Source organism: Gymnoscopelus braueri (assembly GCF_963280865.1).
Source record: "Gymnoscopelus braueri genome assembly, chromosome: 3".
Lineage (NCBI taxonomy): Eukaryota > Metazoa > Chordata > Actinopteri > Myctophiformes > Myctophidae > Gymnoscopelus > Gymnoscopelus braueri.
Window position 1 is genome coordinate 12108460 of NC_137612.1, and position 26471 is coordinate 12134930.

The 26471-nt window shown below is 41.3% G+C and overlaps 1 protein-coding gene across 1 annotated transcript in view; it reads right to left on the bottom strand.

Moving 5' to 3' along the window:
* cacna1da (calcium channel, voltage-dependent, L type, alpha 1D subunit, a) overlaps window positions 1–16931 on the bottom strand; it is a gene marked incomplete at its 5' end in the record, with an annotated part of 90342 nt that extends 73411 nt beyond the window's left edge. The window contains 2 exons of the mRNA XM_080424779.1: window positions 15178–15283; window positions 16651–16931. Of these exons, the coding sequence (XP_080280905.1) occupies window positions 15178–15283; window positions 16651–16931 (387 nt within the window). The remainder of the gene's footprint in view (window positions 1–15177; window positions 15284–16650) is intronic.
* Between the last annotated feature and the right edge of the window lie 9540 nt (window positions 16932–26471).

Genomic DNA, 26471 nt, shown 5'->3' on the forward strand with positions numbered 1-26471 from the left:
ACTGCCATGCATGCCAAGACAGGATGTAAGTCATCAGGTCTACCATCCTTACAGTTTCTTTCATGGAAGCCATCTGATAATCACATGCGCATACATGAACACACACACACACACACACACACACACACACACACACACACACACACACACACACACACACACACACACACACACACACACACACACACACACACACACACACACACACACACACACACACACACACACACACACACACACACACACACACACACACACACACACAGCAAGAAATAGAATATGTATCTGTAGCCTGTCACAGTGTTATATCTTCATCTCATAGACTCACACAGATTGCTATCTTTGTATGAATGAGGCAAGATGAACTGAAATTGCTCTCTTGAAGAAACATTATCCGCCAATATTACATACCAGCAATTACCAATCAATTTCAGCTTTTACAACATGTTTGTGACCCTGCAGCCTACCCTATCACATAGCCAGAAACCCCACCCTGATATGTCATGTCACACAGCTCTGCAGAGAATTGGAAAACTGGAAAAGATTGGAAAAGGTGACTCTAATAGTATCCAGGAAGGATTTTCTTTTGGTTGTGATCCGGTCCATTTCCTGGCTCCAGGCTGATAGCACTACTGTGATATGAACCAATTAGTTTGGAGGTCAAAGTTCAAACCTGGATGCTCAGTAAATAAAACAACTAGCTTGGGGAGAGCTGTTCATACCTGTGTAATTCTGACAGAAGAATGTAACACAATTGTAGTTGTTGGTTTTAATAGTTAATTTAAGTGACTTCTCTTTATGATTAATACATTGTCGCTGACGGGTGGAAACATTGTATGTCCAAAACCATTACTTTTCAGGAACTGGAAATGTGTTCCAAACAATCCAATATAGTTATTATTTAGTAACAGGCTTTTGTTAATAGTTTTCGTTGGTTCAATAGAAAATAAAACCCACCACAGACAGTCGTAACTACTTTCACTTTCAAAATCTTTCCAAAAATAGCAACTAAAATCGACAATGTAGGGCATTCATTATGAAAATACATCAGATATGGATATTGGTCCTTGTATACCTTGTACATACTTCCTAATCATTGGCCCAGACTCCCTCACCCGCTCCACTCATCACTTCTCCCTCAACATTGATGGCTCCGTTGTCACCGCTCTGTTGTCACCGCTTCCACCCAAGTCCGCAACCTCTGTGTCATCCTGGACCCCACCCTCTCCTTCCAGTCCCATGTCAACCAGATCACCAAAACTACCAATTTCCACCTTTGCAACATTGCCCGCCTTCATCCCAACCTGTATCACACACTGCTGCTGAGACACTCATTCATGCCTTCATCACATCCAGACTCGACTACTGCAATAGCCTACTATACGGTGTCACCACTAGGCATGTAACGATTTATCGTAAATCGATTTTAAAATCGATTCAAACTGGTGACAATTTAAATCGATTTAATAAAAAAGGTATCGCGATGCAAAAAATAGCTTAAGAAATTAAGAAAATACAGGATCTTTGCAAGAGAATTGATAAAAGAGTTTTCAGTAATTTGCTACTGTATTGAAAATAGGATAAGAGAAAACACAGTATTGTAAAAAAAAAAACAATTAAAGAGCAGAAAATACTGGATTTGTGTAAGAGAAATCATTTAGAAAATATATTTTTCATCTATCTATCTGGAAAATAATTTTGTTTAAAACATCGTGAAAAATTGTATCGTGTAGGTAATTCGAGGTCCTCCATTATCATCACTTCAGGTGTGTTGGTATAAGAACGTACGTCCAGTCGTGAAAGTTACATCATACAATGGTTTATTATAGAAAGGTTCACAGCATCAGAAGATAAGCAGCAAGCATAAGCAGCTATTATGTGGTCCGAAATCTCTCTCCTCTCTGTGGCCCTTACATATCGTTTCAGGGCCCCCCAGAATCTATGTCCCCCTCCTTCCTGACTCGGGGCACCTCCCTGTCTCCCCACTTCTCTGAGGGGTCATGCGTCATTATTACAACATTTGTTCTTTTCCTAACTCTCAGTGGAACACAGAAAGCACACAAACATGTTTATCTGATATTTCTGGCCAAGTTACTCTGACATGAGATTCACCTTCGTACACACTCTCCATGTCTCCTAATGGTGACTCTTACCCCAGATGTATCTGTTCGCTGGCTGGCTCTCTTCCTTCTCCTCAATTTGTCACACATCTGTGGTCCTCCCTAACAGAATATCCAGATGTTTCTCTGTCTTTACCGTTTCTACCATTACAGCCGGGGAAGCATCTGCGCTGTTTTAACCCTTACTTGCTCCTACAATCGTGAACCTAGTATCGTGATTCGAATCGTATCGTGAGTTGAGTGAATCGTTTACATGCAAGTCACCACCAAGGTTCTGAAGAAACTGCAGTATGTACAAAACTCCTCTGGCCGCCTGCTCACCAGAACCCGATCCAGGGACCACATCACACCAGTCCTCCCTCCATGAACCTGCACTGGCTCCCAGTCAAACAAAGAATAGATTTCGAGACACTGATCACTACCTACAAAGGCCCTTAACAACCAAGCTCCCCCCTACCTCTCTGACCTCCTATACCACCATGCCCCGGCCCTCCCGCTCTCCTCAGGTGGGTGATGCCAACCTCCTGGATGTCCCCACCCATGACAAAGAAACAAACCTGGGGTGACAGGGCTTTCTCGGTTGCCGCTCCCCTCCTTATGGAACTCAGTCCCAGCTGCCCCCCCCCCCCCCCACCATCATTCCCTATCTAATTTAAATCCCCCTATTCTATTCTTTAATTTCTAACACGTTTGTGTTCTTCGTTTTTAACCCTTTCCACTATTCTTTTCCTAATAAAAGTGTTTTTATTGTGTTGTGTTTTGTTTCTGTTTCTGTAAAGCGACTTTGAGTATTTAAAAAAGCGCTGTATAAATTGTATGTATTATTATTATTATTATTATTATTATTATTATTATTATTACTACTTTCTCATAGATATAGAATATGGACTATCCTACCGTGGGAGGGATGGGTTTTTCTTCATTAAATGTCATGACCACCTGGGCTCTCAGTGTTAATACATGTGCTTGTATGAAAATGCACAGAGCTGAGCATGTGGGCAGCAGGCCAAAGTCATTTAAATCATAAAGTGATATCATGCATGATGCATGACATCAATGTATGACCACTGTACTACTTCCAGGAAAAAAAAGAACAGCATAATAGAGTATGCAGTGAAATCCTCAGTGTTCATTTAACTCTGACTTCAAAAAATAAGTAAAAGTGGCTTATTGTCAGAATCAGCTGAGCAATGAGGTCTATATCCCCCTGACAAGGAACTAGACCAGGGAGATAAGATGGATTGCTGAGGTGGAGCGCCACACATGTACCATCAGCTCCCAGTACTTACCGCACATCTTACTCACCCAAGCTGTGCTACTCACACGCTGTGGGGCAGCGCCCAGTTTGAACCAAGGTTATAGGTTCGTTTTGACAATTTATTTTCTAATTTAGTTGGTTTTAATTCGTTTTTAGACCAGATTTGCTAGTTTGTATTCGTTTTTATTTATTTTTAAACTGCTTAGTTTTAGTTCTTTTTTAATAGTTTTAGTTCTTTTTTATAATTTTTTGTATTATATATATCATTTTTTTCATACTTTATTTGTCAGGTGCAGGATTCAAAAGGGTCAGAATAAGTATTGTGTAATAAAAATACAAATAAAACGTTGCATCAAAATTTCACATCAACCCAAAATGCTTATACAAATAAACTTACAAAAACTAAAATGAAGGGCATTTTGACTGTAATTTCAGTTAGTTCTGTAAACACACAATGCAGTTTCAGTTAGTTATCGTTTGTTTGTTTTAATTATCGTGTTTAATTATTTCAGTTAATGAAAAGGTTTTTAAATGCTAGTTTTCATTATTTCGTTAGTTAACTATAATAACCTTCGGTTCAGTGCCCAGTAGCGAACACCTTGTGATTCAAAGGCGCTCTACTGACTGAGCTACCCAGACACAATGTAGCACGGGTCCATTTTGTATATGTACACAACCGGCCTACCGGTATGTATAGTGTCACTGAACCAACATGCAGGATAACCTATATCCACCTATATAATGTCTGAACCCATTATCAGCAGTGTGACAACATCTCCTGACTGTCAAAGTGACTTTGTGATGGCATTTTCTATAGGACTTCCCGCCACCTCGCTCTGGTGTTCTCTCCCCTCCCCCATGCTCTCTTCCTCTCTAGTCAACTCTCTTCTCCTCTCCTGTCTGTAGAGATCAGTCATTGCATCGCCGGCAAGCCAGGGGGTTACAGGGAAAGCCAGCATTTAATGCTTCTCCACCGCCTACACTGTCAAATCATCAGCGTTAATTTAACCCCCAAGAGTGTACGAATTTGGTTCAATTTGTACACTCTTGGGGGTTAAAGGAGTAGGTCAACCAAAAAAAAATCGTATTTACTATCAATTACACACCCCATGAAGCATTGAATTCATGGATATTTTTTTGTTTTTGTCGCATTCCTAAGCCAATAATAATCCGGCGTGAAGATGCTTTTGAGTCTCCTACCGGAAATACACCCGGTCATCAAATGATTGGCTCAGGAATGCGTCAAACAAAAGAATCTCCATGAATTCAAGGCTTCATGGGGTGTGTAATTGATAGAATTTTTTTTTTGGGTGATTTACTCCTTTAAATTAACGCTAAAGATTTTGCTGTGCATTGTTTCCTTTGATCAAATATACACTATATAAAATATATAAAACTAAAAGGCCTGTTTTAAGGAAGCCTGTCCGACGCTTTGCGTATTTTACTGCATCAAGCCAATCACAGCATGGTTAATTAATTACTACATCTAACATGAACACGTTAACACTCACTGATCACACTGATCACAGCATGATCATTTTGGGTAACAAAACACTACCATCCAGCGGCAAACCAATGACCATTCCAACAATTCCAATACAGGTCTCATTTCTCCCAGAATGCACTTTTCATATAACGCACAAGAAACCAGCTAATGTGTCTCATCCTATAGAGTATAGACACACTCTTACAAAACACTTCCAGTGAAATTCCTCTCCAGATCACTGCATATGTGTGTTTGTGTGTGTGTGTGTGTGTGTGTGTGTGTGTGTGTGTGTGTGTGTGTGTGTGTGTGTGTGTGTGTGTGTGTGTGTGTGTGTGTGTGTGTGTGTGTGTGTGTGTGTGAAAGAGAGTTTGAAGTGGATCAGTCGGGCGGTTCTCGAGATGCGCCAAGGACAGACACACAGAGATTTCGTGAATTTATAGAAGGATCTTCACACACCGACGGTGGAGGCAACCATTCAAGGCACCACAATGCTCATCAGGAGCAGATAGGTCTTGCTCAAGGACACCTTGACATGAAGACAAACGGTCGCTCTCTTGTACCTCTTAAGCCATTGACGCCCACTAGTATCTTCGGTAAAACGCAGTACCGCGGGAAGTAGGGGTGCTGGGGGTGCTGCAGCACCCCCTGAAAATAATGTATGAAAAAAAATAATAATAATAATAAATAAATAAAAATTATTAAAAACATTTTTGTTTGATGTTGGTCGTTATTTGGGGGGGGGTTTAGTGCAATATGTGTTCTGGAACCGAAGCAACCGAATTAAAGTAACAAAACCCCCCAAAAAAGGTAAAAAAAAACGGAATATAACCGCAACGTGCACATGTGCGCGCATACAGCACCCGTACCCGAAAACATCTACCCGCGGCTATGGTAAAACGTTATAAACACTACCATGAAAATGTTTAAAAGAATACACTGATCTGTTGTTGGTTTACTATTCAAAAAAGGGAGTACTATAGCATACCATGTTGGAATGTGTGTGCTGAGGCCATAAGCACAAGGCCGAAGGCCGATGATAACTACCATGTTACTACAGCGGACGGTGGCTGTTGCTAGGTTACAGGTAAGGTAAACAAGGTGGAGTGCTGTTAATGGGATATAGAAAGCCCCTCAGCCAGTCTCAGTGTGAGGGTCAAAACTAACTGTGGAATTAATACATTATTATACAGCACTGCCCTTAAGACATGCAGTTCTATGTTCTGAATGGAGGAACATCAGTTATCAGTAGGTGTTTTGAGGGAAGTATACTACAACAGTGGTTCTCAAAGTAATGATTGATACTTAAAGGAACTAAATGTGAATGTACAAATGTAACATTTAAAATGTGTTAAATGTGTTAGGACCGGTGGCACGCTGACATTGTTGGGCAAAACATTCTGTATCCTGAACAACAAATTAAACGAGCTTGCATAATTTAAGGACCACCATGCAGTTTAATTTCAGGTAAACATGTTTACACGTTTACTTTCTAGGACACTGAACACAAACACATGCTGCTCTGCTGCTCTTCCACTCTGACTCTCTGTCTGTGTCTTAGACAGCACAAATGCATTGAACTATTTGCTGCATGCCTTCTGTACACACCGGAAAGTCATTTCTATTGATTTAACTCAGTATGAAAATGGGTCCAAATGGGTCCATTTGAGTAAATGACTCATTGTGACAGTTCAAAAACGTAATCTGATCTGATTCGAAAAAAAGTTAAATGCAGATTTAGAATCGTCAAGCGCATGAACGGAAGTAGCGAATATTGATAACAATGTTTTAAACTAGCAGTTTTAGGTGGGAAATTAATCAAGATTGAGCAACTACATAGCCTATTTATTGTCTGTATGTGAGCTTTGATCTGCTTGGACCACCAGAGCTCTCACTGGGCGCGGACTAGGTAGGCACACACATCAATGTACAATTAAGGCATTTTAGCAGACGCTTATCCAGAGCGACTTGATGTGTCAAGGTAAGCGAGGTATTGGTACAGGGGGGGTGAAGCGCTACTCATGGGGTGACACACACACACATGACCGCACGGCGCACGCATGCACACACATACATACGTGCACGTACGCACACACACACACACACACACACACACACACACACACACACACACACACACACACACACACACACACACACACACACACACACACACACACACACACACACACACACACACACACACACACACACACACACACACACACACACACACACACAAATACACTTCCATCAGGGTAATTACATTTCGTGCCTCGTTCTAAATGGTTATCTCGTCATATTTCTATAAATCAATTAATTACTCTTCCATCTGCACCATCATCATGTCTTTAACGTTAATTTTGTTTTGGAAGTAGCAAAAGTACAAAAAAAATGTATTATGGTATAAGGCAGTGTTTATCAACCCTGGCAAACGTCCCAATTTTGGGCCGGGGCTACTGCTGAGGTGTGCCGCGCCGTTTGAAGAAGTTTTGAAAAAATATCATTTTTATTTTTATTTTTTATTTTTTTTCCTAAACAATAATAATAATCAGGCATGCAAACTGCCCCGAGGTGAAAAGGGTGACAACATGCTGTTTTTTTTCGAGTCAGGTGTCACACTATTGCCCTATTTGGATTCAAAACGGCTAGTGGAAGCTGAAAAGCTACAAGTTTGCATGTCTGAATAATGCAAAAACAGAAATATTTGTTTGCATTTGCTTTTTTTCTCCCCGATATATTTTCATGATAAAAAAGTGCGTATCGTATCGAAATCGTATCGAAGTTGTGTGCCCAATATCGTATCGTATCGTTTCGTGAAATTAGTGTATCGGCACACCCCTAGTGTGTGTATATATAGATATACCGTATATATATATATATAATTATATATATATATATATACTGTATATCTAGGTGTGCCCTGGGATCTTTTGGCTATGCCAGGTGTGCCTTGGCACAAAAAAGGTTGATAAACACTGGTATAAGGCACTCTTATGCTTGAAAAAGGCTTATTTTCTGTAACAATAACAGCTGGAATCTTGTATGAGGCGTATGATCATTGTAGCATATAATCATATACCATCATTGGGGTAACTTCTGGCGTTACCTCGCCATGCAATTACGCGAATTCCCGAAGCAATATACATCCTGATCTCAATCTGTTTTGTAACACTGCGTGCAATTACTGAAGCTGCTGTATACCTGGTATACAGCAGCTTATACCTCCTAATCTCAATCTGTTTTGTTGTGATGTGTTAAGCACTTAACACAATGGTGACCTCAATGCCACCCTTCATCTCCCTAATTATATATGTGTGCGCAATACAGTATGTATTGTATGGTATGGTGTATGGTTCAAACCACGGTGAGTCACTGCCTGAAGCAGCTGTATTGCTTCTTAATGCCTCTGTGCCAGATCACCACATGAGGAAGCACAGGACGCTTGAAGTGGACTTTCAGGATGTGCAGCGTAGGGATGCAATATGTAATCGAACTAATCACAAATCGATTTTAAACAAAATATTCGATGTTGAGGGTGAAATTTAGAAATTCCGCTTCTTTTCTTTCCAAATCAGTATTTTTGTGCAACACTGTTGTACGATTAAGTATTAATTAGAGCGTGGTTAATCAGACTTAGCGATTTAGTATAATTGTTTAGCATCAATTCATTAATAATAAATTATATAAAAAACACGCTTTTCGATTGTTCAATTACCGTAATCTAAAAATAATCTATGGAATAATTACTAAGAAAATTGAATATTAAGTATGTATTAAGTCTGGAAAGGAGTATGTGAAAAATGTGCTTCGATTTTGACACTTGCTGTCCCTTTAGACGAGCTGTCCTGCAAAATGCAAAGTGCAAAATGTCTATTATATAGTGTGAATACATTTTGCAGCCCACATCCCTCTCCATCTCTCTCTCTCTCTTCCCCTCCCCCTCCCTCTTTTTCTCTCCCCCTCCCCCTCCCTCTCTCTTAATCAGTAAAATCCTGTTAATTTAACTGTGAGAGTGTACAAGTGGACCCAAATGGACCTATTGTAGAATTATCACCCAGGATTTTAGAGTGTACCTCTTCCTTACACGCACGTGCACACACATACATACACACACACACACACACACACACGCGCGCACACGCACACACACACACACACACACACACACACACACACACACACACACACACACACACACACACACACATGTGTTACCAAGCAGGCAGAGGCAGTGCCACTGTGTGAGCCATAAATGAGCAGTTCCGTTAAGTGAGTAAACACCCACTTCTGTCTCCATCTCTCCATGGGTGCCCAGTGTGCCAGCCAGTCAGCCACAGCTCCACCCACAGCCATCCCGTTCTTCTGTCACACACATCTGCTACACCACAGTGCTCAGCCAAAACTGACACATGCTCTTTAACCACTTAGCCGCTCTAGTCTATAGTGAAGCGGTTTGACTTACTTTTTTCCCCGTCTACATCAAATCTCTTCACCAAAAATAGCAGATCTACAAACACAAAACGTGTCACAACAGCTCGTTGTTAACACACCGCATCATACACACTGCTCACCACACACATGCTCTTTAACCACTTATTTCGATGACAGGGGTCCTCCAGGGATCTGTAATTCCCCTCTACACCAACTCTCGTCCCCGAAAATAGCAGGTCTACAAGCTGACGCGTTGCTGTGTGAGGCCCTGTTATTTTCACCAAATGTTCGCCTGTTTTTGCAGAATGTTTGCCGATTATGACAAGCCCAGAGTAGGGACACGTCAAGGGTTCATGTAGTGAACCACTTTCAACCTGGCGTCCCTAGTTTGGGCATATCATTATATTGTAAAAAATAATTACAAATTATGGCTGGGCGATATGACTTCAAATGATTATCAATTAATATTAATGATTAACAAACAATTATTATGAATTATTATGCCACCAATGTACAACGAAGTACTGAATAATACAGGCCTTAAGTGGTTATCCAGACATACGATTTAGTGGATTATAAAAAGTCCATTTGAATTCTTTTCGTGTTGATTCGTTGATATATAAGACATGTTATATATTTTTTATAATTATCACAAAAACTCTGCTGATCGATTAATTGATTAACCTACATGAGCAAATCTGTTCAGATCAGAGGTTCTAAATTTCGGTTTCGATATGTGTAGATTTGAGCAAGTAGATTTGCTATTTTCGCTATTCAAAGTATAAAATATGGCCTCCAATTAATCCGATACATCCCCAACCGCACGAATGCTCCATAATACATTACATCCAACACACACACACCAACCGCACACATGCTCATTAACACACTACATCCCACACACACACACACACACACACACACACACACACACACACACACACACACACACACACACACACACACACACACACACACACACACACACACACACACACACACACACACACACACACACACACACACACACACACACACACACACACACCGCACAGCCAATCTCCTTTAAGCATTTAACTGCTCTCATCCAGAGAGTGAATTATACAAAGAACAAGGTCGATGTGTATGCACCATGAACATGTGTTAAGCCACAACAAGGCACATGGCCATGGCATTAGAGCAGGGGTCTTCAACCAGTGGTCCGGGGACCACCAGTGGTCCTTGAGGAGGTTCCAGGTGGTCCCCAGCTAAATGATGGAGAGTTGGTAACCAAATGGACCCTTATAGATCATTAACTCTTGAGAGTGTAACATTTTTAAACATTTTATTCTCTCAAGAGTTAAATTAAAGTTAAACATAGGCATTACTTAATTAAAGAATTGTTATTTTGATCGACGTTTTGCCTGTTATCTCTCCTATTGGTACCAACATCAATACAGCATGGAATTGTGGACAAAATCGTATCCAACGATAACAAAATATTCAAAGTTTTGGGTCTGAGAGTCTCTTCAAATGGTGGTCCATGGGCTCAAATGCAGAATAAATAATGGACCTTGACATGAAAAGGGTTGAAAACCACTGCATTAGACTAGAGGGCTACACAGTGCTACAGAGTGTTAATTTAATATTGAAAAGTTGAAACACTTACATAAGTGTATGACAATAAATACATATGCTAAAGTGACAAGATAAAAACATGCGATTGTCTACCAAAGACAGCGGGAGCAAACTGGAACCAGGTATCAGACAAAAGTGTCCTCTCTCTATGATTTTGGTGTTTACATGCCAGTGTCCTTTTGTCCGCGGTCAAATAAATACTGTAGCTCTGCAGGTCCCGGGCTTATGCAATAACACTCCATGATACCAGACGCCACGCTCTGCATGTTGCCTTACAAAAGGATGAAACGCATGAATCATATTCACCGTGAAAAGGTCATTGTTTCAGGGCGCTTTCGCTCAGCTACCTTCAGCAGCAGGAGCTGCCTGGAGTGCTGAGTCTCAGATACATAAGACACAAATGACCTTAAAGCAAGGCATGTCTGTCTGTCTGTCCCACAGACAAGAGGGATGCAGATGACGCTCAGATGTGCGAGGAACTTCTTCTCATCAAAGAGAAACAGTACAGCAGTACAGTAAAGAAACTATGGCAAAAGCATAACACATAAAAGCCAGAGGGGAGGCGTGTTGTCTTTAGCGACTGAATTTCCCTCGTGGGCTCAATAAAGGTCTTATCATATCTTATCTTATCTTACATTACATCTAAAATGTAATGTAGGAAATGAGGAATCACTGCTGGAATAGCTGAAGGCTTGTTCGGCTATTTCTCTCATTTTCGTGCATGCATTTGTGCATTTGTGTACATGCGCATCGCTGTGCATCCTGGCTGTACTGTAGTAGACCCCCAACCTTTGCACTTTGTTCTGCCTTAGGGGGACATTTCTTTCTATTTGTGATGAGCTGCAGCATTTAACCAAGCCTCACCAACAAGACTAGCAGGTCGGCACTGTAGAAAGGCCCCTGACATTGCAGCACTGCATTGGTCTAACTCACAGCACCTCAGCATCTCTGCTGCTAACTGCAGGCAGTGTAGCAAAGAGCAAAGTAGAAGGAAAGCATTCTGCATTCTAAACCTCCCAGGTATCAAATATTGAACAAAACGTCTCCAGACAGCATTCAGCGAAGTTGTATTTGTAATATCACTCTCTCTCTTCCATGTACCATTTACATCTCGTGGTATGATACATACAACTCCATTCTTCAAAAAACATCCATAACTCTACCCATGCATGTGTGTCTACATTTTGTCTACTTCCTTTTTTTCTTTTCTTCTTCTGTGCTTCTGCATGTGGGACATGTAAGCCCATTTCAGTGTATCAGTGTGGTAAGATGCTTGCGATACGCGCTGGTTCTTATAGGTCCATTTGGTTACATTCGTACACTCTCAGAGTAAAATCAACACTTAGGATTTTACAGTGTTATGTGCCTGCAGAGCACAAGAGAGCAGTGTGCGATGGCACTGTACTCCACAGCCCTTGCTTGCTCGCTGCTATGTCAAACCAACTCAGCATTTTTCTTCTCCTGCTCTCCTCCCGTGACTACAGTGTTTGTGTCTGTGTGTGTGTGTGTGTGTGTGTGTGTGTGTGTGTGTGTGTGTGTGTGTGTGTGTGTGTGTGTGTGTGTGTGTGTGTGTGTGTGTGTGTGTGTGTGTGTGTGTGTGTGTGGGTGCGTGTGTGCGCGTGTGCGCGTGTGTGCGTGTGTGCGTGTGTGTGTGTGTGTGTGTGTGTGAGTGTGTGTGTGTGCGCATGTGTGTGTGTGTGTGTGTGTGTGTGTGTGTGTGTGTGTGTGTGTGTGTGTGTGTGTGTGTGGGGTGGGTGGGTGCTGTATAACAATTGAAGGCACACTCGCACACCTGCCCTACATACTGTAGCACATAGATCTATTGTTCAACCTCTGCCGAAAAGAGAGACATTGTATTGTTCTTATTTTATCACTGCAGTATCAAAGCCAAGTCCCAAGCCACAGAAAGCTGACTGGCAATAATCAGCAAACACCAGTAATACAAGGCAAGCCAATGCTTCCTCTAAACATAGAGCAGTGCATTGTTTACATTTCAAGTTGCTGTAGCGTATTAGGTTATATTTTCCAGGTGTAGATACTTACAGGTAATGAGCCAAATATATCACACATAATCTGAATCTCATGTCTGATTTAATAAGAGCATGACCTTTCATGTTGTTTTATGCTTTTGCTTTTGCTTTTCTTTTTTTGCTTTGTAATTGTTAAATTATTTGTACTTTTTCTGTAAAGCACTTGTGCTTTATTCTTGCTCTGTAAAGCACTTTGAGCTGCATTTCATTCCATGAAAGGTGCTATACAAATAAAGTTTATTATTATTATCATTATCCAATACAATGTAGCATTGCATTTATTTAGCATGCGAGCATATGTGGCATCCTGTTTTCTTGCTTCGTGTGATTGGGCAACACATGCAGCTGGCTGCAACATGGTTTACAAAGATCTTTTTTTTGCCATTTTGCCTCCCCCCCAGTAGAAAACCACCACGGTTTATTTACATTACATCATGTATGTATTGTTCATCAAGATACGCTGTCCCGTCCAAATAAACGAATAAAGTAAAAGTAAAAGAGCAGAGTGAGAAATAATAGAGGAAGAGTAACATGGCTAGCAGACATGAGAAAGAAATTGCATATTTGCATATTACTTCTAAGCAGGGAAGAGTTGTGATTTTGAGTTATGGTGACGTTGTGTGAATTAGAAGTGTAGCCAGTTAGAACAATTTGGATACATTTGGATCATCGTTACAAGAAACTCCGCAGTCAGACTGCCCCAGGTTTGCTCTGAACTCTCTTTGAACATATGAACTGATCATATCACATGAATCCCTTCTGAACTAGGGAGAGGTGGATAAGATGCAAGGTGTGCACAGACAACATAACACGCACATGGTTCATTTGTACTATATATACAGAACTATACATTAGGGAGTGGGATCAGAGACTACAATACTTAAGATCAAGAATCCCCACCCAGAATACTCTCAGTTAACTAACATATATAACAAATCCATTGAGGGATTAGTTCAGTTTACATTTACATTGTACATGCTTGGTGTGGTCTATAATCCTCTAAACTTCCAAATAAAAGATGTTGCATGCTGTATAAATACATCACAATAGCAACATTTAATTAGGATTATATATTTGAGTTTTGCATAATGTACCGCACCAATGCATGAGTACTTTCCTCCACTTTTCACTGAGTTAGATCTACGGCTGTTGCGACCGAAACTGAGTGGTTAGACAAACTTGTCCCAACTTCAGCTTCAAACTAAAGCTGACAGCACAGACAATACTGTCTCAGACACTGTACTCTCCAAGATGACCTACTTTCCTCCAATGCACCACCACTGTGCAAGCAAACACCCTGAGGTCACCCTCCAGGAGGTCAAACTGGGAGGCATTACACCGCACTTCTCAAAAGTAGACCAGAGAAAGTCTCACCGTGCCAAAGCTTAAGCTTATCTTGCACACTAGGCACAGCACAGCAGGACTGCAAAACGCAGGTACACTCTCCACAGATTCTTTCATGGGTGGTTGCTAACCTATCTTTCACATACTCTTAGAAGCCGTCAGACAGAGATTCTAAGAGTACTCAGAACTCCGCAGACATAGGAGCTATTCATGAATCATTGAGCACTACCGCTCAATTCTGCTTGTGTAAGAACCGAAATCAGTGTGTCGTCTGGCGGTTGGAGAGTGCACTCCTTCTCAGCTGTGGAACATTGCTTACAATACTACATCACCCATAATTCATCATCACGCAGACATAAATGCACAAGGTGCACAGAGTGGTGCAGTGACGGTAAATACTAAAAATAGAAAGCAGAATAAAACTTTGTTATGGGGAAAGTGTGACATGATATAGCACCAATGAGGGTAGAAATGTTTTTCTTTTCTATGTAGGCATAAGTAAAACAAATCCCAAATATGCATGACAAAGCAAAACATAATATGTATGCAAAGCCATCTCTATTTTTCAGACCTCACCATTTAAAAACACAATGCCAAATGCCATATCAATTGACCAAATTTACAATAAACTAAAACATGAGAAATATCAATAAGAAAAATTTATATATATATATATAAATATATATATATATATATAATTGTTTAATGCAGAGCAAATCCAATCTAGGCTACTTGTTCATGAGGTGAGGCTAGATAGAAAGACACAATGGGAGCAACACTGTGTAATATAATATATGAAGGGATGGTGACAAAATTCTATTATACCTTCACTCATCTGACAATAACATTTGACATTTCACACGTGTTTTAACAAAATGAAAGGACACCTACCAGGTCATGGTTAGTGGAGTTGGTATCTTCTTCAGGGAAGGGGATATAGACAGCTAAGGCCATACAGTTGGCAAAAATAGCAATTAATATAAATATATCAAATGGCCTGAGAAAAGAAATTAAGGAAAAATCACTGGAAAATTATACACTGTAATGACATTGATAGTTACAGTAGCACTTAAACTGACACAGCTCACTTTTGCACACATATGTTGTGGCTCATGGCCCATTACACACCCCATGAAGCATTGAATTTGTGGAGATTCTTTTGTTTTTGTCGCATTCCAGAGCCAACAATTTGATTACCGGCGGAAAGATGCTAATGTATCCGGTAGGAGACTCAAAGGAGACTCTTTGAAAATAAGTATTTTTTGGGGTGAACTACTCCTTTAATGTAGTCATTTAATGTTTGCCATTTTCATAAATAAAATCTGATGGTTATCCTGATGACAGCATCTGCTCAGGCAATAAACCCAAGCAGTGTCACACAGCAGCTGTGTTATACCGTGGAGTCACTCTATAAACATTGCACACCAGTATTTTGGGATTTAGGACAGGGTGACTTTCACCGTGTCTTTGGTGGGAAAAAAACAGCTTTTTTCACTTAAACCTGACTGAACATTTCTAACACGTTCACAGGGTATGCATTAAGCCTGATTTATACTTGGTTGCGTACCGCTGTTCCGCGCCAAAAATAACAGATCTACAAGCTTGGCTTCTGCAAGTGACACCTTTGCTAATCAAGCATACATTTTGCATCATCAGAGCAAACTGCTACACATTAGCAAAGTATATTGCTGAGCATTAGCAAAACATATTGCCGTGTGTTAGCAAAGCATACTGCTGTGCATTAGCAAAGCCAGCATACTGGTTGCCAGCTACCAGTGCGCTGAGTTGAACATTTCATATTGACATTACTGTTCCAACAATAGTAAAACATGATCTGAAAGCAAGTAATTTGATCAAGTGTATCGCTTCACAACTCTGTTAAGAAACATCATCTTCATCACATCTTGTGAAACCAAAATGGATTTTTGTTTCTCGGTTTCAAATTCGCTTTGGCATTATAATGCTCCAATTAACGTGTTATTGTTATGAAACATAAATTGTAATTCACAATGGTCCTAAAAGCGTTGAATTGTCGAGAAAGGTGTGAAACATAAAGTGGACTCATCATAGCTGAAGTAAATCATAATAAGATTGGACCTTTATAAGAGAAGATGTGAACAACAGAAGTAAGTTCAATTCATCTTTGTCTCGTGTTTTTGAGTCTCCTTTTCAGAGTATCGACTTTAGTTTGTTTTACAAGGACTATAATGTGACAACAACACGGTACGTTTCATAATGAGACATAATCAATAACATTCGGGGCACAGCTAAGCTATTACAAAGGTATCAAGTATCAAGGTAACTGAGTCAAACCTTACACACTCAGTCACAATACACAGACAGACAGACAGCGTTAAAGGATACTTCCATTCCACCAGGCTGATGCAGGCCCTGCGTATGGGGTTGTTGAGGTTCAGGCAGAACAGAGCCCTCGCTGGCCTGGTGTTGGCATTACTGCCCTGCTTCTTGCTTTTGGCATACTGCGCTCTCTTCTTCTGTGCCAACGCACCTACCGGGATGGTGGAGGTCGCTGCAGGTGCGGGCGCGGCCGGAGGAGCGGGCGAGGCCACAGGGGGTGGGGGCGGGGCAGAGGTAGGGGCAGGGGGGGCTTCTGGGTCCGCGGGGGCAGGCCCGTTGGCGCTCATGGTGTGGGCGTGGCTCTGCGGGGAGCATCCAGCAGCATGTATCTGTCAAAGGTAGACAGGGAAGCTACAACGGGACAGAGTGGTCTGACCGGAGGGCCTGGCGTGTCACCAGGAGGAGAGACTCTGGCGCTGCTGGCGTCATTTGCCTCTGAGAAAAAGAAGAATGTCACAAAGAAAAGTTTGTCAGTGTGATTTGAGCATATTGTCTCTGTCGGGTGGAAACGTCATGTCATAGCAAAAGTAGAAGATCTACAAGCTCAAAACGTGTGCTCGAGCTTGTATATCTGCTACTTTTGTGTGACGCTGGAGTATGATCAAGTAGGGCGTTAAAAAACAAACAAAAAAAACACAAGTTAAAATATGGAGATAGGGCCCGGACGGCTGGCGTAGCGGTCCGGGCACCTAGGCTAATGATGCAGCCTGACAGCATGTCGTGGGTTTGAATCCTGATCCCGACGACCTTAGTTTGCTGCGTGTCACTCCCCATCTCTCTCGCCATTTCCTGTCAGACTACTGTATAATAAATAAAGGCAGAAAAAGCCAAAAAATAAATATGGAGGTGGTTTCTGTCCGACAGCACAAACAATATGCATTTGGTAATACTTCTATTGTGTGTTTATGACAAGTTCAATATTGACACTCTTATACGAAGTACTGTAGATCTGTCTGTAACATTATATGACAACTGTAATATGTCTCTCTTTGGCTAAAGAAGAATGTAGATTATGTTTTGGCATCGCTGCTTTAGGCTATTTTTGATCGGACAGTGAATAGAGAGAGAGAGAGGAAAGGCAGGAGAGAGAGGGATTGATAACATGCAGTAAAAAAAAGTACTGTGGGCCGGATTTGAACCTGGGCCAGCTGTGGGAAGGACTATAGCCTTATTTATATGGTATATGCACTCTTTCATTTGTGGGACACCTGGCTTGGGGGTTGCAGGGGGTCATACATAATGAAGTCAAGTCTACAGCATCCTTTGTTAAGCTTAAAGATGTACTACTGTAGTGGGACGGGGAAGGGGTTCAGCAGGTTTAAATATAATCTTTTACTCTTCAAAATCTCAACAAGGATCCCAACATTAAGCCTTTCAAATGAAACGGGTATTATGGGAGATAAAGCAGCTTATTATCGCAGCACTGATTGCAAAATGGTACACAGTGAAATCATCCGTGTTAATTGAACTCTGAGTCATTGTAAAAATACATCCAAATGGACCCTTGTGAGTCCATTTTACACTCTTGCCACAGACATGGTTATAGGTGATCACAGTGATCAACCCTGTAACGTTTCAGGTCCTTTTGTTGTTCAGTATTGACTAATATAAAGAGGGTGTGTAATTTGATCGAAAATAAGTAATTTTTGGGGTGAACTACTCCTTTAAATCTAAAACCGACTGTTTCAAGAACCCCATCTTGAGGAAAACATAACCTAACCAAAAAAAGAACAAAGAACATTGTAGAATGTCCATCTGGTAAATAGCTGCTGTAGATCTGACCAGTTGGTCTGATGGAGCATCTTGCCACAGAGGCTACAATTTTAAGCAATCCTGAATTACTTGAAATGAACATGGCTGTGTGTGTGTGTGTGTGTGTGTGTGTGTGTGTGTGTGTGTGTGTGTGTGAACATGTGCATGTATGCCAAGTATGACTTCAGCTCAAACACACACACACACACACACACACACACACACACACCGATTAATATGTAAGTCCTTGAATTGCAAGCAGGCCCCGCAGAGAAAGAAAGAAGGAAACAAACAGAGAAGGTCACATTGCAGGGATCCATGTTCCAACAGGATTTAAATGTTTTTACATTCCAGGATAAAAACATGTAGCCAATAGTGATTGTTTTTGCAAATATAGGCCTAAATTACCCAACAGTCAATGCAATTAAGCCTCCTCAGCAGCTGCTGTACAATGCTATGCTACCACTATGATGTGCATGGCCCAGGCTATGCAGAGATCGCAGAGACACACACACACACACACAATGCATTTCATCTATGCGGTTCATTCATTCATTTCAATGCTACATCGATGACATCGACCTGGCGACCGAGATGAAAATAGACACACTGACTGGTGACATTCCCACGGGCGACGCGTGACATAATGCCACCATTAAACGTGCCCGTTGCTTCTCCTTGAACGCAGTCAGGTAGGAGAATGAGCTCAAATACAGCCACAATAAAGCCTAATAATGTATCGTAATCCAATTACGCGAAGCAGGTGTCGCTTTGCCCCACCAAGGCACAGATCTACAAGCTTATTATAGCTAACAATGCCATGGCGATGCGACGCGTTATTGTGGGCTGTTAGATCTGTTCTTGTCTTTTTTGGCAACAATGTATCCGCGCTGATACATTGTTGCCAAAAAGATCAGATGCTCCCCAGGAGGAACAGCTGGCAGCCGTTGTTACAACAAAGCTCCATCACTAGCCTACAGTAACCTGCCTGCTGACGGTCACATTGTAGCGTTACTGTACACATGCACACACACACACACACACACACACACACACACACACACACACACACACACACACACACACAGTGCAAATGACAAATGACATTAATTAACCAACTTAAAACCGAAAGCAAGTTCCCATTTTACAATGTGGTGATGGCTGGGCCATGCATTAATGTCTGTGAACAGGAGGTGAGCTTATTATAGCAGCTACTCTTTTGGTTTGGGGAAAAATGAAGGACGACCTGGGTCAGAGCCTGGGAAATGGTCCATTATTTAAGTGTTGTCCTCCTCTGATCATAACGAGGACAGCGAGACCATTGAGAACATGGTGTAGATCTTAATGCTATTGCAGCCAGCACCGCTATTAGATTATAGACACAAAGACACCGGCGTTGCTGCCGATCCGTTCATTTACCTTTTCTGAAGACTTGTTTTCATGGCCTCAGTCCTCTCTCAATAAGAGAAAAAAAGTCCCAGTTCTTTTACGAAGAAAGAAACGCAGCAGCAGGTCCTGAAGTCTCAAACGGCGAATTGAAATGCATCGGCTTCTTCAGGGTGAGAGGAGACACATAATAGAGAGCCATGCATTAATGAAGCCCTTTTCCTTCCATGGTTGCTGTGTTGAGAGCAGCAGGAAGAGAGAGAGACAGCCAGGAGGAGAGAGAGAGTGCAGTGCGCACAGAGCACAGAACACTACTGAGCATCATCATCATCATCCCAGTCCACCGTCAGTGTGAGCATAATGAGTGCATCATCATATCCTCATTTACATGACATTATCTACAATATATGTTTTTTTTGTGTGTTTTTACTGAGGGAACACAAACATACATGATGATTTTCACAATCTAAATTGTTATAACAACTGCATCTGTGTCAGAGATTATCAACCTTATTAATTGCAAAGACCCCCACTTTGATATGCATTATAGGCCACAGAAACCGAATTTGATTTTAACCACTTAAAGGGATAGTTCACCCCCGAAATGACTTTTTTTCTATTGATTAGTCACCCCATGGAGACTTGAATTCATGGATATGTTTTAGTTTTTGTCGCATTCCTAAGCCGATAATTTGATGACCGGCAGCCGTTCCGGTAGGAGACACAAAGAGTCTCCTTTGTCTCCTACCGGAACCGCTGCCTACCGGTCCACTGGTTATGAAATTATTGGCTTAGGAATGCGACAAAAACAAAACAATATCCATGAATTCAAGTCTCTATGGGGTGACTAATCGATAGAAAATAAGTTCTTTTTTGGGTAAACTATCCCTTTAAACCCCAGATAGGTAACCGGAGTCCCTCAGGGCTCAATACTAGTGTATTTTCTGTTCTCTGTCATTGTGGTGAAAGCTTTCGCTGAAAATAGCTGATCGACAAGCTCACAACGCGACGCAACGTGAGCTTGTCGATCTGGTATTTTCAGCTTGTCGATCTGCTATTTTCAGCGAAAGCTTTCCCCACAATACCGATGCTGGGGTTTTGAGTGGTTAAAAAAAAAACTCTGGCACCACAAACAAATTACACTGTAAAATCCTTCAAAGAGTGTACGTCTGGAACCAAATGGACTTGGATTTGTACACGCTCATACAGACGCATAAGGGTCTATCTATTTTGATTCCTAACTATAAATCATAAGAACACCATCTACACACCCCCACCATCAGTTTTTATATCAACTGCATCTGCTTCTAAAAGACCACGGCAAATTGAGATGTTTACTTGTCATTGCTAGGTAGATTGAACTGTGTTGCTGGGAAACTGTGGCATACTAATATTGATTTTGTTTGGTCATTTAGATTGCATTATGTCTTCATTTAAGCGAACAATAGAAGAATAGAAAAAGGAAAACGCCATGCAAATTGGTTCCAAAAACACTGCAGTTCCCATCATGGTCTGGTTTTAGGTCTAGGGGTCCCCTGGCTGTCGATCAAGACTGTAGAGATTAGATTCTATATCACAAAATGCTAGAGCATTTTAATGGTAAAAAAAAAGGAGACCATACTGTTTCTTAGCTGAAGTTACATAAATGCTGGCTTATGGGGCATGCTCGCCTTTCTCTGGAGATTAGGTGTAATTTAAGTACCTTGTTGAAAGCGTATACAACACTGAAGGGCTGACATAACGTCCTTAATGGTGTGTCTGTCCACTCCCTCATCTGAGACTAAAGTATACCTCTGTGACTATGTCCACATCGAATATTGTATTCAGATTATAGTGCAATTAATGGTACTTTTAATACAATATGCAGTTACAGTAGCCTAAACATAGTTTTTTTTATTTTTCGTAATAAGTATGAGGAATGATATTATATGTTTTTTTTTACACTTAATCAAAAGTTTTATGGTCATGATCTCACCAGGAGCCTGGATGGCTTGGTTCCAGGCTTAAAATAATTCGTATAAATATTTTTGGAAATCTCTATGGGGAAAATGAATGGGCTCTCGATTGGTGGCACCACAAAATGGCCGCCACTGCTATGCCCTATTGAGTGTGTTCTTAATGAGAAAGTAAGCCAACACCTCAGTGGCTGATCTACTTTCACACTCATGACTATCTCCCATTACATTACAGCTGTTCCAGTAATCAGCCACTTTCTGGAATATTCCTGGGGGAATAAACAGCATAGTACTGGTTTTAAACATATCATTTTCTTCTAATATTGTGAGCAGCACACATTAATGATATCTGTTGACATTCTAGATTTTGACACTATTGAGTTGTCTTCATAGATCCACAAAGGTCTTTTTTGAGACTCCATGCTAGCACTGGGATCACATTCTGTATAGAAAACAAACACTCATCTTTCTATGAAATGTGAGAGATGATTTCTTAGGACTAAATAGAGTATCCTAAATAAAAAAAAAGTTTACTGTAAAGTAAAAGAGTTAACCATGTAGAATAAAGCGTACCAATACACAAAGACATAATTACCAAAGCACCTGTACAACACCTGCCACATGTAGTGTATGAATCCCACCTTTATTAAAAACTAATGAGCACTTGATACATTTAACCCCCAGAACACCCTTCAAAAAGTCAGTCAGACCGCATTAAACACTTATAAGGTCAATATTCCATCTGTGGTGAGGGTAATCATTCTGAAATCATAAACCTCATAAACCGCTTTGTAGTTGCCGTACTACTGAGAGTTGAGCTGTTTTGTTTACAGGTATTACAGAGTTAGTGTTGCTTTTTTTTACCCACATAGTCTTCTCACCTGCTGTATTGCCTCAGTTTTACACTTAAAGAAATACCTGACAGAAAATCTATCGTCAGAATTTTCCTTCGAGAGCAGTTTACTCAAATAAATAACAGTTACCACAACATAACATCACTCTGTACTGTGAGCTGACAAGCTAGTTACCTTCAAGAGATAACAAACCTTTTGAGAGAGCACCTACCTACCTGAATACTGTAGAAGGGCATCGATGTGGCTTTGTCATTACCTGTTAAGTCCCAGTTAATAACAATAACAACAAGGGTCCTCTGATTTTCTTCTCTGGTTAGTGAATGAATTAAAGTAAGTAAGTTGTGCACCTAAAGCCTTCGTGAATGATGGAGAAATAGTAAGGATTGGGTTTGCGTGTCATATCAACTTACCTGTCTGCCCAGGATAATGGTTTCTCCTAGAATCTTCTTGAATTATTCATTTCTGGATGAGCTAGGGTGCTTAAGTGTGTATTGACAGTGGGTAACTCACCAGCCATTGATAACAGCTGTCCATAATGATTACCTTTGTTGAATATAATCAAACACAATTAGCGGTACAATGTAACTAAATACCCTGGTTACTTCTCTGTAAAAATGATAGTGTCAATTTAACTGTGAGGGTTAAAAATGCATCTTTTTACAAATGGACATTTAGCAGTACAATAGCAGATGTGAGCTTGTAGCTCTGCTATATTCAGTATTCGTCGCATAGCAAAGTATATAGGACGTAAAAAAACTAAATGGTTGGTTAAAAACAAAAATATGTTAATCATCCCATCATCCATCATCTCTTTTCTCACTATTAACGTAAGCAGGTCATAACTGGCTGGTTGCGCTCATCCCTCTGGGACCCATTATTTTGGATAGGGTCAGCATTTTGCCCTTCTCCAATATGGAATTTGGATGCAGTTGCAGACATTACATTCCTGCTTCTTTACAAATACACACACTGGCTTGGCTTTTTTTTTACTCTGCCCTGAAGAATGGTTTGTCTTCGCCCTTCTCTTGAGATGTTCTTGACCTGGTTTTCTTCCATACCGACAGAGATCACTTCATGTGGTAGTGACTAGTGCTATATTTTATGATGTTCATTCTCCTGAAATGACTCTCTTTCACTCTCTCTCTCTCTCTCTCTCTCTCTCTCTCTCTGTCTATTTCACTGTGTGTGTGTGTGTGTGTGTGTGTGTGTGTGTGTGTGTGTGTGTGTGTGTGTGTGTGTGTGTGTGTGTGTGTGTGTGTGTGTGTGTGTGTGTGTGTGTGTGTGTGTGTGTGTGTGTGTGTGTGTGTGTGTGTGTGTGTGTGTGTGTGTGTGTGTGTGTGTGCGCGCGTGTGTGTGTGTGTATGCAGTGTATGTGTGAGTGCAAGCACAGCAAAATCCCAAGCATTAATTTACATCTGAGAGTATAAGAATGGACCCATAAGGGTCCGTTTTTACACTTTTTGTGTAAAACAAACACTCAGCATTTTGCTGTGCAGAGGGTGGGGGTTCTTGAAGGAGAGCAGTGGTGATGGAGCTGAAAGCCCTGCAGCACAGCTGTTCTCCCTGTGCATCGTCAACTCTCTACCACGGAGACCACAACACACGCTCAGCCAACCCCCCCCTGCACCCCCCCCCCCCCCGCACCCCCCTCCCCCCCCGCTCATGCATTCTCTCCTTCCTTCTCCGCCCCCTCTCCTCTCCCCTTTCGTCTCCTTACTTCCTTTCCCAGTTTTCTTGCTGATCTATTGCTTGTCAATCTATTGTCATACAGTGATTCTCATTAGATCTGCTAATAGCTCCTCTTGTTTTCTTGACTTTTGAATAAAAAAGAGAAAAGAAATACACCACCCCCCAAGGATGGTCATGTAATTGTGCTGGGAGGGCAGTAAATGGCTGTCTAATTGAATGCTCCATTGATTATTCAATCATAAGTGCTGTGTTCTTGTCATGCTCTCTGGTGGGGGGAGGGGTAGGAGCTCCCAGATGGAAGGGTAAGCGCTGTGTCATCATGGTGACCGCAGAGCCATTTAAGGAAATGGAGTGATAAAAGCAGAGCCGAAGAGGCTCAAAGCCTGAAGGTGCATCTGGCATTAAGGCAAATGTAGCAAAGTCCACCAATGTGTGTGTAATTTGATTTCCATTAAGTGTGGGAATATTCTCACACTCACATACATAGAGTAATTTAATATAGTTGTTTAATATAGTTGTTGGTGTGTGTGTGTGTGTGTGTGTGTGTGTGTGTGTGTGTGTGTGTGTGTGTGTGTGTGTGTGTGTGTGTGTGTGTGTGTGTGTGTGTGTGTGTGTGTGTGTGTGTGTGTGTGTGTGTGTGTGTGTGTGTGTGTGTGTGTGTGTGTGTGTGCGTGCGTGTGCGCGCACATGTACAGTGCATGTATGCCGAATATGAATGCATGACTTCTGCATTAATCCAGCTCTTAACCCTCTGTAAGCCAGTCGAGGCCATTGGCACAATATGTTTTTGATTTATTGAGTTTAGTGGCTACTGCGTTATAGTAAGACCTTGTCTCATTTGCTCTTCTTTTTCTGCCACCGTGATTAAATATAGAAACATTCTCTCTCTGAACGTACTTTCGCTTCAGGAAGTGGGCAGCTATGGACATCTGAGATTGGTCGAGGTTCGACACGTGGCACTGTCTTCTCAAGCTGCCATTGGCTGGGACCGGTGGGGGCTTTTTGAAGAAAAGTGTTTCTGACGGGGGCCCAGGAGCCCAGAGGAAGTGCTGGGAAATGGGAGATGGACAATGTTGGTGGGAACAGGAGGATGGTGGTCTGGGTGGGGGTTGGAGAGATGCCATCACTGTTGCTTGTAGGGCGAAGGTGCTACGAAATGACCTCAGAGAGCATCAAAGGCTTTGCTGTATCGGAGAGGATGAACATTGGCTAAAGCAGTGATTTTCAACCTTTTTTTCTTCCAAGGACCCCCAGTTTGATATGCGTTGGGCCAGGGACCCCTATTTGATCTGGGGAACCCAACCTTTACTGTAAAATCCTCAGTGTTAATTTAACTCTGAGAGTGTACTTAAGTAGTTAAAGAACCGTAAGGGTCCATTTGGTTGTCAACTATCAATAATTTATTTTGGGACCCCCCAGAACCCACTCAAGGACCTCTGGGGGTCCCTGGACCCCATGCTGAGTACCACTGGTGTACAAGAGCATCCATGAGAGATAGAGGTGCACAATAATTTGGAAAACACAGTGACCTAAGTGAGAGCATTTTAGAGAGACAATTATTCACAGAGAACACAGCAAAACGATCTTACAATGTGACTGGACTCAACTTATATCAATGATACTTTATATTCTGCTATACAGTGATAGGCAGGCTTCCATTTTGCTCCATCTAAATATGTTAATTAGGCAATGGTTTTATTGTATTGGCAAAATAGTATATGCAGCAATCTCCTCAAGCATGGAGCCTTGTTGCCTTACACTTATTGGGAGACAGTGTCCTCTAGTGGGTAATGTTTGAAACGCACGCACGCAAGTCCATTTTTACACTTGAGTGAGTTTTGTGAAGAAGGCCGATGCACCCCTCAAAGGTTGGTGACAGGTGCGTGAGACACTTGAGTGAGTTAAATTAACACCTTCACATTTTATTCTGTCACCTGTGCTGTAAAGCCATTAAGAATAGAGTAGAAAGTGTGCACAGTCAGTGGTGGAAAGTAAGTACATTTACTCATTTTGAGGTACTTTTACTTTACTGGAGTATTTCCAATTTTCAATACTTTTACTTCTACTCCACTACATCTCGGAGACAAATATTGTACATTTACTCCACTACAATTATTTGAAAACTTTAGTTACTAGTAGTTACTGATTACTATTACAAAACGTACATTAACCACTTCAGCCCTATTTAAAC